The sequence below is a fragment of the Dipodomys spectabilis genome, unplaced genomic scaffold (genome assembly GCF_019054845.1).
Source record: "Dipodomys spectabilis isolate Male_0828 unplaced genomic scaffold, ASM1905484v1 ptg000118l, whole genome shotgun sequence".
NCBI lineage: Eukaryota > Metazoa > Chordata > Mammalia > Rodentia > Heteromyidae > Dipodomys > Dipodomys spectabilis.
In genome coordinates this window covers 2080533-2094013 of record NW_024870795.1, presented here as the reverse complement: position 1 = coordinate 2094013, position 13481 = coordinate 2080533, and the positions used below count along the sequence as shown (strand labels likewise).

General features: G+C 54.9%; 1 protein-coding gene across 9 annotated transcripts in view; it reads left to right on the top strand.

Moving 5' to 3' along the window:
* LOC122115193 (RAP1 GTPase activating protein) overlaps positions 1-13481 on the top strand; it is a 60388-nt gene that overhangs the window by 31398 nt on the left and 15509 nt on the right. For 4 of the 9 annotated variants that reach the window (XM_042688506.1, XM_042688501.1, XM_042688500.1 and 1 more), the window contains exons 3-7: positions 3462-3555; positions 9278-9313; positions 10180-10227; positions 11074-11112; positions 11565-11750. In XM_042688506.1, coding sequence (XP_042544440.1) covers positions 9296-9313; positions 10180-10227; positions 11074-11112; positions 11565-11750 — 291 coding nt within the window. In that variant the 5' untranslated portion in view covers positions 3462-3555; positions 9278-9295. Of the gene's footprint in view, positions 1-3460; positions 3556-7145; positions 7267-7821; positions 7841-9277; positions 9314-10179; positions 10228-11073; positions 11113-11564; positions 11751-13481 lie in introns of those variants that run through there. The other 5 variants (XM_042688503.1, XM_042688502.1, XM_042688507.1 and 2 more) reach the window with 4 other exon arrangements.

The window sequence follows — 13481 nt, the reverse complement described above, 5'->3', positions numbered from 1 at the left end:
CAGGCCTTGAGTTCAAGTCCCTTGGTTGGGGGGTAGGTAGGAGCTGAAAGTGGAGCTATGGCTAAGTGATAAAGTTAGCCTTAAGAAAAAAAAAAAGAAAAGCTAAGGGACAGTGCCTAGGTCTTGAGTTCAAGCTCCAGAACTGGTACCAAAACAAAAACAACTTTCATTGCACAACTACTGTTACTACTGAGTTAGTGTTGGATTTGTATTAAGCACATGACATCTTCACCCAGATGGTCCCACGTTTGCATCTTTGGACAAGTTATGGAACCTCTCTGTGTCTCACTTACTTTCTTTGAAAACTTTGGGTTCAGAGTTCACAGGTGGAAAATCTTTAGTGCAGAGCCGCAGGTAGCAAGCCTGGTGGGCCTGGCCACGAGGGCGCTGTTCCTTCCCAGCTGGGTCCACAGGGCTGAACTCTCACATTATGGAGTTCAGCGCTTGGCTGCAGAGTCCACCCACATGTCTTTGCTCAATGCCTGTTCATCTTAGAAAGCCTCTGTGACCTCAAGGGTTAATGCTGAGCCCTTGGGGGAGTTGCGGATTAAATAAAACCCAGTAGGCTGTGGTTAATTTTTGTCAGTCTTTTACCTGTTCAAGGTTGGGCATCTATTTCCTCCTCCATCCCTAAACTGAAACCCTCCCCTCCCCCGAGGTTTAGAGCTCAGGGGTGGGGAAGGGAGGAAGGACGGGCCTCACCTGGGAAGGCCAACAGTTAGGACAGAGTAAGAAGAGCCTGGGGCAGGGTCCTGGAGGGGCCCTGCTCAACATGAGCAGTGCTGAGCTCGGAGGACACAGGATCTGGGGTTCTGACTGGGTGTGTGAGGAGCAGCTACCAGGACAGCCTGCAGAGGCCAGTGTCTGAGTCTGGGACAGACAGAGGAGTGGCACTCAGAGCCACATGGGTGAATATACTCCCAGCCAGGTCAGCGGTCCCATTCAGCAAAGGCACCCAACTTCACCCAGGCGTCAACCCCAGGATTTCCTGACCCTGACAGACTCCACTCTCTACCCTACCCCACAGACATCATCCACGTTTTTGTGCTGGTACACAAGCTTGAGCCTAGGCATTTGTCCCTTAGCTTCACCCTCTCTACCAGACTGGTACTCTACAACTTGAGTCATACCTCCACTTCCAGCTTTTTGGTGAATAGTTGGAGATCAGAGTCTCATGGACTTTCTTGCCTAGTTTGGCTTCAAACTTTGATCTTCAGATCTCAGCCTCCTGAGTAGCTAGGGTTACAGGAGTGAGCCACCGGCACCAGGCTGTCTCTCAACCCTGTGGCACCCACGTGGCAGGGGAAGTGGCTTCACCGCTTCGGAGCCTTGGTCTCTCGGTGAGAGTGGGGACCTGTTGTGAGGTTGTAATGTGTGTTCCAGATACATGATGGGACTCCCCAGAGTCCCCCACAGACACCTCCGTGGGTCTGCCGGCATGTGTGTGGGCCTCTCTCTAGCCCTCTACTCCGTCTCCAGTCCTTCTTCTTGTCCTGTACCTCTCTTGGACACAACCCTTCAGTGACTCCCTGCTGCCGATGCTCATTATCATTCCACCAGTATTTCATGGGGTTCTAATTGGGACAGCCAGAGTTGATGGTGAATGATTAAAGGTGAAGGCATTCACCTACGAGCTGCTCAGCATCTGTGATGATTCCTTTTGGAGACGAAAGCCAGAAGGGGACTGTGTGTCTTGGACCCAAGCCACATGGCTAGCCAGTGTCTGAAAACATCTCATCCACGCTGATACCAGATCTGTCCTTTGGGGTCAAGCACTGTCCTGCACAGACCCCTGAGAGGCCAAGGGGGCCCCAGTGCCCAACAGAGCTGAGGACCTCTCCTATAGGCTGAGGGGAATCAGAACAGGCGGGGAACTTCCTGTTTCTCCTTCCTGAACCAGGTTCCTAAGAGCCCTTCCCCTCTTGGGGCGTGGCAGCCTTAGCTCTGTCTGACTCAAGCCCCACAGGCCACTGAGCATCATCTGGAGTGTGACTCACTCCATGGCACCCAGGTGGGGATGCAGCCAAGTCAGGTTGGCCCTCAGCAGCGGAAGCCAGGCCTGCTCGCCCAGCCCTGGGCTTCCGGGATCTGGGAACTGCTGGGCACTTCTTGCCTTGGGCTTTGTAAGTGGCCCTGGCAGGTTTTCGTGGGTGACCGGCATTGACTTCACCTTTATCAGACCTGCTCTTTCCTCAGAAGGCTGTAGGTGTGGCAGGGTCCAAGCTTGGGTTCAGACAGTTCACAGGCAGGCAGGTACTGCCCAGCTGCAGGCCAGCTGCAAGTACATCTGGGTCCTCAATCCTGATGTGAGAAGAGCAGTGTGGCTGGACCCTCCCAAGCCTGGAGGGATGCTCAGCACAGGACAGGCCTGAGCATGAGTGGCAGTTACTGTCATTAGAACCACAGTAGCCTAGCAGCTTCAAGTCTCAAGGCCACTGCCTTCCTGAAGTGAGGGTGGGCTGTACAGCTGAGAACCCCTGGTGATTCAGATAGCTCAGACCCCTGCAGCAACCTTTGTCTCCCTGCCTCAGTCTACCATTTTCAGAATGGTCCATGGATACCCTCAAGGCTAGAGTCCTAGTGGAGAGCTCCAGAGAGACCCTGTCCACTTATGATCATTAGGAAGGAGAATCCACTTGGCAGCCATGTTCAGGAAGCCCCTTCTCTCCTACCTCTTGGGGAACCAGGGTGTTTCTTTCATGATACCCATCTTCTTTCCATCAGCTCCCCCTTTTTTTGACAGTATGGGGGTTTGAACTCAGGTTTTGGGCAATGTTCTTTAGCTTTTCTGCTCAAGGTACTCTTAATAGTTGAGCCACAGCTCCACTCCTTGGTGTGTGTGTGTGTGTGTGTGTGTGTGTGTGTGTGTGTGTGTGTGTGTGTGTGTGTGTGTGTGTGTGTGTGTGTGTGTGTGTGTGTGTGTGTGTGTGTGTGTGTGTGTTTCTGGGGCTTGAACTCTGGGCTTGGACCCTGTCCCTGGGTTTTGTTCTTTAGCTTTTCTGCTCAAGGTACTCTTAATAGTTGAGCCACAGCTCCACTCCTTGGTGTGTGTGTGTGTGTGTGTGTGTGTGTGTGTGTGTGTGTGTGTGTGTGTGTGTGTGTGTGTGTGTGTGTGTGTGTGTGTGTGTGTGTGTGTGTGTGTGTGTGTGTGTGTGTTCTGGGGCTTGAACTCTGGGCTTGGACCCTGTCCCTGGGTTTTGTGCTCAAGGCTAGTGCTCTACAGCTCCATTTCTGTCTTTTTGTGGTTCATTTGAGATAAGAGTCTTACAGACTTTCCTGTCCAGGCTGGCTTGGAACTGCAATCCTTAGATCTCAGCCTCCTGAGTAGCTAGGATTACAGGCTTGAGCCACCAGTGTCTGGCTGATCTCCCCAACTTGTGAGAGTATGCTTCCTCCCAGAGTTGCCAAATCTTCGAACCTGGGGCTCTTCCTGACTTCAGGTTCTTTTTTTTCTCCTCCAGGAGGAGTGATGGACAGAACCAGCACTTTCCGCAGGCATTAGACCTGTCATCTGTGGACCTAGTTCCCTCCCACACAGCTTTATCACACCCTAAGGTAAGTGCTGCCCTATCCTGTGGCCCCTGCTCTGACCCCCTCCCCAAGCCAGACAGAAGCTGCCTGGAGCTTACCCCTAGAGGGAGACTCCTCTGTCCCCCAGGGGCGGGGGGCACATCTCTCTCAGATTGAACCTGAGTCTGGATCAGTGCTTGGGGAAATTAGACAACTAAGGGTAAAAAAGTCAAGCAGTTTTTCTTCCTTGCCTTCCTTATCAGCATTTCCAGGGGCCAGCTGGTGTGGTAACAGCATCCTGAGGATTACATAAAAAAACAAGTCCCCATCCCGCAGTCCAGACCACTCTCTGGCCCAGCCCAAGAACCTCATGAAAGAGACCCTTCCAGTTATTATGAAGTCCAAAGTTTTTCCAGCACCTACTTAGTGACAAACCTGGGGCTGGGCCCCTAGAGGCTAGAAATCCACCGGACATAGACCCCATCCTCTGTGCCATGGTCTGGCACAGAGATGAATAACTACACCCCTTTTGTAGATTGCCAAATGCCAAGAATGCCGGCTAGGATTCCATGGGATTTATTCTGTGCCAGATGAGTGCTTAGCGCTTTACATGCAGGATCTCATTTCATGCCCTCCTAGTCATGCCAGGCAATCCTGCTCTCATTAGTACCCTGTTGCAGTGGAGGAAATGGAGGCCCATGAAAGTTGTCAAGCTGCCCAAATTTGGTTGGGTATAATGGGGCCAGGCCTGGTGTCTGACCAGCGTGCTGCTCAAGGCCTCTCCGACACAAAAGTAATACCTTCTACACTTTCCATCCTGCCTCTGGCTTCTTATGGAAACCCTTCCAGATGAGGATCCAAATGCACAGAGAGATGAAGGGATCTTTACAAGGTCACACAGCCAGGAAAGAGTAGAGCAGGCTTTGCCAGGCTCCTCTCCATCAGCTCCAGCCTAGAGCAAGTGCCAGGCACCTTTCCTAGGCTGGAAGGGCAGATGGTGGAGGAGTGGGGTGCAGGTGGGGCAGCCATCTCCATGGAGCACCCCCAGTAGGAAAGCTGTTGGCAGCAGAAAGGGGACTCGTGAAACCCTCTCAGCCTTCTCTGCCTTCACCCAGCCCAGGGCTGGGTCACATGGATCCAGGGCTTGGCAGGAAGTCAGGGACTTGATGGCATGCTGCTCACCCCAGCAGCTGGCTCATGAATGAGGCTCCTTTTCTTTGGAGCATTCTGGGAGTAGCCTGGTTCTCACGAGGGCTGAGTGCCCTTGGACTACTGCTTGCCTCCCTGATGCCTGCCCCCCTCCCCATTGGGTCTCAGTTATCCCATCTGGGAAGGAGGCTCAGAGCACCCCATTGCCTGAGTACTGCCATTCAGAAAGCCCCAGGGTGGTCTTTCCTGATTAGCATTGGGCCATCTCTCCCCAGGCTTCCTGGCTTCCTCCCAGTCTGGCTGGCAGCCTTCAGTTGTGACAACTCAGGCGAGACAGTGGGCTCCTAACCACCCCATCCTGACAACCCACCCCCTCCTAGGAATCCATCCACATTCTGTGGATCTTTCTTTGACTTTGAGGGAGAACTCAGGCTCAGAGGCTAAGGATCGCAGCAAGCCAGTGGCAGGCTGAGGGAAGCCAGGCCTGAGACACAGTCTCCATTTCTCCTCCAGTACCTCTAGATCTGTGCATACTTAGAACACTGACAGAACTAATTTGAGGGACTGGTGACCTTCCTGGGCTATCTGGCAAATTCCCTACTTCTGCTGGGACCTGTTCCCTTATGCATTATAGAACTGACAGCCAGCCCCTTTTCTGCCACCTTGCCAGCTTGCCATTGGGCAATGCCTGTGAACATATTTTGGAAAGAAGAAATTGGGAAGCTGAGCTGATATCAGCATTATCCCATTGCCAGGGCCAGGCAGAACACTCCTTTCTTTTTGGGAAGACATATTTAAACAGACCTGAACTGCCCAGCACCCACCCATCCCCTGTGGGGCTTTATCCACTCTGTGGTGCAGAAGTCTGCACACATGTCATACTCAGCCTGTCCCCAGCTAGGCTCAGGCATGGTCACAGAAACAAGCACACAGACACAGGTGCATGACTGTAAATGTGTTCAGACTTTCACATGAACACATGTGATACCATGGATAAACACACACTTACAGGTCTGGGAATGTATCTTAGTGGTTAGTGGCTTGCCCAGCATGCATGAAGCCCTAGGTTCCATCCTCAATACCACATATACAGAAAAAGCTGGAAGTGGTGCTATGGCTCAAGTGGTAGGTCACTAGCCTTGAGCCCAGAGAGGCTCAGGGACAGAGCCCAGGTGCTGAATTCAAGCACCTGGTGCGCGCGTGCACACACACAGGCACACGCACATCCAGAAGCATAGTACATATGTGTACACACAGGGAGCCACAGCCAGACTTGGTTTCACACACATTCCTGCAGAGAGCTGCATGCACACATGTGCATACCTTCCTCTGTGCCTGCACACACACCACAGGTGAGGCAAGCAGACCTCGCTCTCCCCCGGGGCCAGTGTGGGAATGGATGCTCTTCTGGCTGCATCTCAATGGGTACCCGGAAACGTGCGGGCCTGGAAGTGGCTGTGTAAATCAATATTTGTTGCCGTTAATTATTAAAAACAAAAGCTATTCCGTGTCTGGAACACGCATCTCTGGAGTTCCCACCACTGGCTCTCTGACCCAGGGCCAGATGTGGGGGAAGAAAGAAAAGGACTGCTTTCCTTCTAGAAGCCCTGGGGATGGAGTATAGGGGGAAGGGCAGCACTTCTGGGAAGTCTGGCCCTGAGCTGGTGGGCAGCCCTGCCCCTGGGGTAGCCATAGCCTGCTGCTTCTACAGGGCTGCACAGGCCAGCAAGGCCAGCGAGGAGGGCTGCAAGAAGCCTTACGTTGTACAGATGGGGAGAGCTGCTAGGGCCCCCTTCTCCATACTGTGGGGTCTTGGAAGTCCTCCCCACCCAGCAAACGCGGCAGTCCCTCCCTGGGCCAGAGACTTGAAGAAGGGAGGGCACTGACCAGCAATTGTCCATCACTGGGGTATAAAAAGATGAGAGAAGAGGACTCCTTCCCCCGCCCCCCATAGTGGCCCAAAGCCCTTCCATGGATTTCTGGTTTTCCCAGCTGTGCGGTCTCGGGCGAGCAATCCCACCTCTTACAATCAGTTTTCTCATCCGCACAATGGGGGTGACATTTGTATGTCCTGAGTTATGGTCAGATAAGGAGAGCCAAACATTAAGTAAGTGCTCAAGAAAAGCCCAGTCTCCAAGGCCAACCCTCCTCTTCCCGTCCCAAGGAACCTCCTCGTCCTTCAGGCCCTGAAGTGAGGGGTCGGAGTCTGGAAACAAAGTAGTGGAGGGGGTTCCCGGAGCAGCGGACAGGCCGGAGTCTTCCTGTGCGCAGGCGCAGCGTCCCGGGCCGCTCCGGGGGCGGGGCCTCCGTGTCCCCGCCCCGCCCCGGCCGCCGCAGCCCCGCCCCGCGCCGCCCGTACCTGGCGCCCCGCCCCTCGGCTCGGCCGCCCGGGGAGCCCAGCGCGCAGGCAGCGCCGCCGCGGGAGCCGGAGCCTGGTGCTCGGGCTGCGGGGCCCCGGGCTGGGGGGCGCGCGCGGGCCGGAGCCGCTGGAGCGCAGTTGGGGCGGGGGGCCGAGGCCGGACCGGACTCCGGATGGCGCAGCCGCGGCCCCCGGCGCCCCTCGGCCGTCCGCGGAGGGGGTCGCTGCCTGCAGGGGCCGGCTGGCAGGTGAGGACCCCGGTAGGGGCGGCCTGGCCCAGGGGGAGACCCGGGGCCGGGTCATCCCGACGTCTCCACGGCCCCGCGGGCTGTGCCCGAGTCGGGGCCGGTGTACAAGGCTCCTCCACGGCGGGTGTGCTGGCTTCGGGGAGGCCACCGGGCACATCCCGGCTTTCTGCAGTGTCCAAGGAACCTATGCGGTGACCCTGTGACCCTGTGTGTGTGTGCGCGCACCCGCCTGTATGTGTGTGCTGTTGGGACCACATTCTGCCTTCCCTTGCCAGACAGGGGCTCCGAGTGCCAAGGTGTAACTTGGTGGTGCCACCCTCCAGGAGGCCACACCGCCATGTGTCCCGCCGCTGCTGTTGGCCAGGCAGGAACTGTGGGTGTTGCCTGGTGTGGTGTGTACACTCTGGGTGACTGTCCCATGTGTCAGTGTTTATGTGGCTGTGATTCCTGGAGCAGCAAGGTGTCATGTTTTCTTGTGCCTGGGCTGTTTGGCCACCTTGAGCAGATCGGAGGCTGCCTGGCTGACCTGAATGGAACAGATGGCGGTGTTGCTGTTACCCTGTCAGGTTGACAGGTGTGTTTGTCTCCTGGGTTACAGGCATGTGTCTGTGGTATCTGTAGGATGGCCTCTTCCAAACTCAGAGGCACTGGATGTGGCCATAGGTGACCAAGGGTCAAAGTCTCCTGGGTCTCCTGAGGTGGGCTTCACAGTCTGGATCTTGTTCTGAGGGCAGTGTGTGTACATGGTCTGTCTGACTCATGATTTTTCCCAGAGCTGTGTGTGTGTGTGTGTACTCAGGTGGGTGTGAGGCACAGGCCTGGGTTCCTCTCCAGGATGGACCACTCCTACAGTGGCAGTGCCTCTTCCTTTTCTCAGAACTCTCTCAGTGGTGGGATGGTGTCTGTCTGATGTGATCGACGTGTGTGACTCCTTCCTGGGGAAGGAGCTTGCTAAGGTCCGTGGGCTCCCTCTTTTTCCTTGAGCCCCTGCCCCTTGTGTGTGTGTCAGGTTGTCTTGTGGTCTCAGAAGCATGGTCTTGTGCAGTCACTGGGGTGTGGGCCTGCACAGGTGGGGGGTGGTATTTGTGCATCTATCAGGTGTGTGTGTGTTTCTTGGTACACAAAATATATGCCTGGTGTAGTGATACTGTTTAAATATTGGTGTGCAGGCCTGTCTGTGAGCAGGAGTGAGAGACTGTATGTATGCACACATGTGTTTCCTGGTGCTCTACCTCATTGCACATGTGTGGGCTCTGGTGGTGCTCCCTCTGGGCAGCAGGAACTGCCTCCCAACCTTGGAAGGGCTTGGGGAGCACTCCATCCTCTATGTTCTGCGGGCTTCTCAGGCCTGGTCCCAAGCCCACCAGCTCCCAGCAGGCAGGGATGCTGGCTTCCAGGAAAGCTCCTAGGGAGTTGGCACTGGAGGGGGCCATGCTGCCAAGCAGCTGGCAGATGCAGATTAACTCCGCATGTGCCCTGGCCAGCTTTAGGAAAGGCTGTCTTGGCATGAGGGGATGTATGTGGGGTCACAAGCAGGTGTAGGTTCAATAAGTAACCCAGCATCCTCTCCCCAAGGAGCCCTGGCTCACACTGCTGTGGGGGAGAGGGCTGACACCTGTGGCCTCATCCAGGAGAAGTTACCACAAACTCTCCTTGGGATCCAGGCTGGACTCATCTTGAAGGCTGGGACTTGAGGCTCTTAGGTTTTTGTGCTAATCCTGGCACCACCAACTTTGGACATGGAAGAGGTCTAGCTGTGCCCCAGGTCAACAGCTTCCTCCCTGAGGAAAGCTGACTGAATGGCCATCTGCCCAGGACTCAGGACCTGGGGCTCTGGGCTCTGAGCACTGGGTTTCCACACACACAGCCCTCCATAAGGCCCCCATACTCCCTCTTGTTGCCTTGTGCCTTGCTGGCTGGTTGGAGTTGAGGAGACCAGGTGGGCTGGGGTGGGGGTCAGGATCAGCTGGGCCTCCCCAGGACTGACCTTGCTCTCTTACCTCTGTTTCAGAACACAGATCTGTTTGAGATGATTGAGAAGATGCAGGTAAGGATGGTAGAAGAGACTGTACTGGCAGGCTAGATGCTGGGGGCTCTGTGATTATCTCTAGCCCTGCACCTCTCAGTACAGACCAGCAGCTTGTGATTGACTTAAGGAAGGCTGCCTCCTCCCTGGCCCGGGACTCGCACACAGACTCCCAGCTCTCAGCCCTTTCTCTCATAGGTCCCCAGCAGGGCTTGGATCAGCTCCTTACTCACCCACCCCCAAGAGGCAGCACAGGCTTTATAGGACCCCTATGCATAATGGAGGCGGGAACAGATGCCAGGGCCTGTAGGCCAAAGGTTATGCTGCAGGCGATCTGGGCGGTGCCCGGCCTACTATGTTGCATGGCTGTGTATTGGGAGGGGAAGGGGGGCATCTTGAAGAAACCTCAGGAGCTTTCTCTGATGTCAGCTCACCCTCCACAGCCCGCCATCTCTCTCCCTCCCTCCCTCCCTCCCTCCCTCCTCTCTCAGCCCTGACTCTGCCTCCTCCCCCTCTGCTTATCTGTGCCTCCCCTCCCCTCTCTGCCTCTCTCAGCACTACCTCTTGGCCTCCTCCTCCTCTTTGTATCTGTGCTGATGTGCACACCCCTCCCCACACTAGGCCTGCACAGGCACCCCTGCCCCCACTCCCAGCAGCATTCTTTCCCCCTCCCCTGCACAGTTCCTGCCCCTCCCCGCTTGTGTGGCTACCGCTAGCCCTCCAGAGAGGCCTGAGGAATGAGCTGGCCGGCCCTTGCCTGGGTGTACCCCGACACCCATGGGTGCTCCCCAAGCATTCACTTCTACACAGGCTAGGTGAGCCTCCTGATGGGTGGTCCCCCTGGCAGGGGCCATGGCCAAGTCTACTGATGGCATCTTCTTTTGCAGGGAAGCAGGATGGATGAACAGCGATGCTCATTCCCACCACCCCTCAAGGTAGGGAGTCCCCAGACCCCTTGCTGGGGGTGGGGGTGGGTCTGTGGGCCACAGACCCCCCTGCTGGGGGTGGGGTTTGTGAAGTGTGGCTACAGCATCCCAAGGGTGAAAGAATTCCAGGTACCAGCTCTGGGTGAGCAGGGCATCCAGGCCCTGGGCCCTAGGAGCTCCTTTGCCACAGGCCTGGGGCTTGCAGGCCGGTTCCTCCTACCCTGCACTACACTCCCCTGTCCCCCTGGGTTGCCCCGTGCAAAGCCAAAGGCCTTATCCAGAAAAAGGCATCTGCATGTACACTGCCACCCAAAACCTTGGCCTTGGCTGTGTCTGAGCCCCTGCTCCAGCAAGCTCCTTTCCATGAAGATACAATAGCTCTCCTGAAAGGATGTGGTTCCTGGTGATTCAGGACCCTCGGACCTCTGGGAGATGGGCACTGGAACTGGGGCATGGCAGGGCACACGAGGATTGTGGATATAAGCTCTGAGTATTGTTTAAGACCAGGGTTCTCAGTGTGATCCTCAGACCAGCTGCAGTGAGCTACCTGGCGAGGGTTAGGGACACAGCTGCATAGGAACCCAGGGGTGGCGTGACAGCCTGTAGCTGCCCAGCTCTCCAGGCAGTTGGAGATTCCCTTGATGTGAGCCTCCTTTCCTCAGACAGAAAGCTGAAGATAGCAGGCTCAGTGAGTTTCCCTGCTTTACCCCAGCCTTGTGGGGTCACCCCAAGGCCAGCCCCTGCCCCATCTGTGAGAGGAAGTGGAGGCTGCAGATGACCTCTAGTTCATCTGGGGCACTAGCTGGACAGAACGTGCCCACCCAGCTGAACCCCTTCCCTGCTTGTGTCTTGCAGACAGAGGAGGACTACATTCCGTACCCAAGCGTCCACGAGGTACCTGGCTGCGCCCCCGTGCCCACTCTTACTGTGGAACCCAGCAGGCCCTTATGCAGAACATCTGGACACTCAGCAACTCCTCTCTCCTAGAGTCTGACATAGGCCTTCCATAGGGCTCTGTTTATAGGCTGGAGACCAAGCCTAGGTCTTCAAACTAGAGACTGGAACTCCTGGGCCTTCTGGGCCAAATAGTTAAGCCTCCTGCCAAGGCCACAGCTCCAGGCTCACCCACCTGCCCATTCATTTGTTACTGGCACACGGGGCTTGGCGCTGCTGCGATCTCAGAAGGAGCAGGTTCCCCAGAGAGAACGGATGTGAGCTTTGGGCCCACCCAGCTCTGGGTACCTCTTAGACATAGCAGAAATGGCTCCAGGTCACAGTTAGGAGGCTGCCTCTGGGACTCAAAGTAGGCACAATATGGGGCAGATCTCAGTTGAGTCTCTTTTCAGGTTCTGGGGCGCGAAGGGCCCTTCCCCCTCATCCTGCTGCCCCAATTCGGGGGCTACTGGATTGAGGGCACCAACCATGAGATCACCAGCATCCCTGAGACAGAGCCTCTGCAGTCACCCACCACCAAGGTGAAGCTGGAGTGCAATCCCACAGCCCGCATCTACCGGAAGCACTTTCTTGGCAAGGTGTGTAGCCAGCAGGTGTGGGGAGCCAGCTGGGGTGGAACATAGTCCAACCTCATGGGACACTAGGCCCAGGCAGGGAGAAAAACACTTAGGCTGGGGTCTGGGTTTTGGGGAGCATGCATGTGGAGTCATTCACTCAATATTGTGGAAGGCAGTAGGACGATAGTGATTAACAGCAGATATTAGTAGGATGTGAGTCCTGTCTTTGGCCACCTGCTCCTTGGGGCACCAGGCATGGTGCCTCAGTTTCCCCAACTGTAAAGATGATGGTGATGACACCACCATGAAGGTACCTGAGGCTTTAATGAGACAATTCCTGTTAGGCCATTTAAAAGACATCTAGAACAAAGTGGGAGTGAGCACATAATAAGCAGCAGCTGTGTACCTGGCCCTGTTCTGGGCACTAAGTATACAGCAACAAACAGAGACTTGCTTGGGAGGGGTGGGAAGTCACTGTAGCAGGTAGTGGTGTGGCTTGACTTAGACTGATGCCACCCTAGTCCCAGGGCAGAGGCCCTGCCAGTGACTGCTTGGCAGGGTGTTGCCCAAGGGTGTTCAAGAGTTATTGGGTGAGGCTGAGGATGCCCGAGGGGAGGAGCTGTGTGGGGCTGTCTGTGTTAGGTGCCCTGTGGGTACTGTCTCTGTGTCTGTCTCCCACCAAAAAGAGGAAATGCACCATGGGCTCCAAACCTCAAGGCCCGGGTGCAAATCTTAGGTTTTCTTAGGTAAGTTATTTTACCTTGTGAGCTTGCCTCCTCATCTGAGAGTAAAATTTAGATGGAAAAACATACAGAACCATGTCTCACACATAGTAAGCACACAAGTAATGGTAGCTGTTGTTCTGTTATATGTGTGTAATCCCTCTGTGAGATCAAGATTTTCCTAGTAGTGTGTGTGTGTGTGTGTGTGTGTGTGTGTGTGTATTTGTTATTCCGGGGTTTGAGCTCAGGGTCTCATGCTTGCTGGGCAAGTGCTCTACTAATTGAGCCAAGCCTCTAGCCCCTTTATTTTTTCTGGGGGGAGGGGTTGGTCCTAGGTCTTGAACTCCGGGCCTGGGCACTGTCCCTGAGCTCTTCAGCTCAAGGCTAGCGCTCTACAACTTGAGCCACATTGTCACTTCTAGTTTTCTGGTTGTTAATTGGAGATAAGAGTCTCAGGTACTTTCTTGCTGAGGCTGGCTTTGAACCACAATCCTCAGATCTCATTTTCCTGAGTAGCTAGGATTACAAGTGTGAGCCACCGGCACCTGGCAAGAAATGTACTCTTTACCTGACTTATGAAACTGTAACCCCTTTGTATATTACCTTTATAATAACAAGAAAAAATTACATTAAAAACTAATAATGCCAGGCATTGGTGGCTCACGCCTGTAATCCTAGCTACTCAGGAGGCTGAGATCTGAGGATCATAGTTCAAAGCCAGCCGGGGCAGGATAAACCACTAGAAAACTGGAAGTGGCACTGTGACTCAAGTGGTAGCACACTCACCTTGAGCTGAAGAGCTCCCAGGCCCAGAGTTCAAGCCCCACAACCGACAAAGAAAGAAAAAGAAAAAGAAAAAAAAGAGTACATTTCTTTTTGGACAATATCACCCCCTGACCCTTACTGGAATAGTCTTGCTTTTTCCTCGAGCCAGGATGGATAGTGATTCTGCTATTTATGCTTCCCAAGTAGCCTTGATGATAGGCATGAACCATTATGCCTAGCTTTTTATTAGCTGAGATGGAGTCTA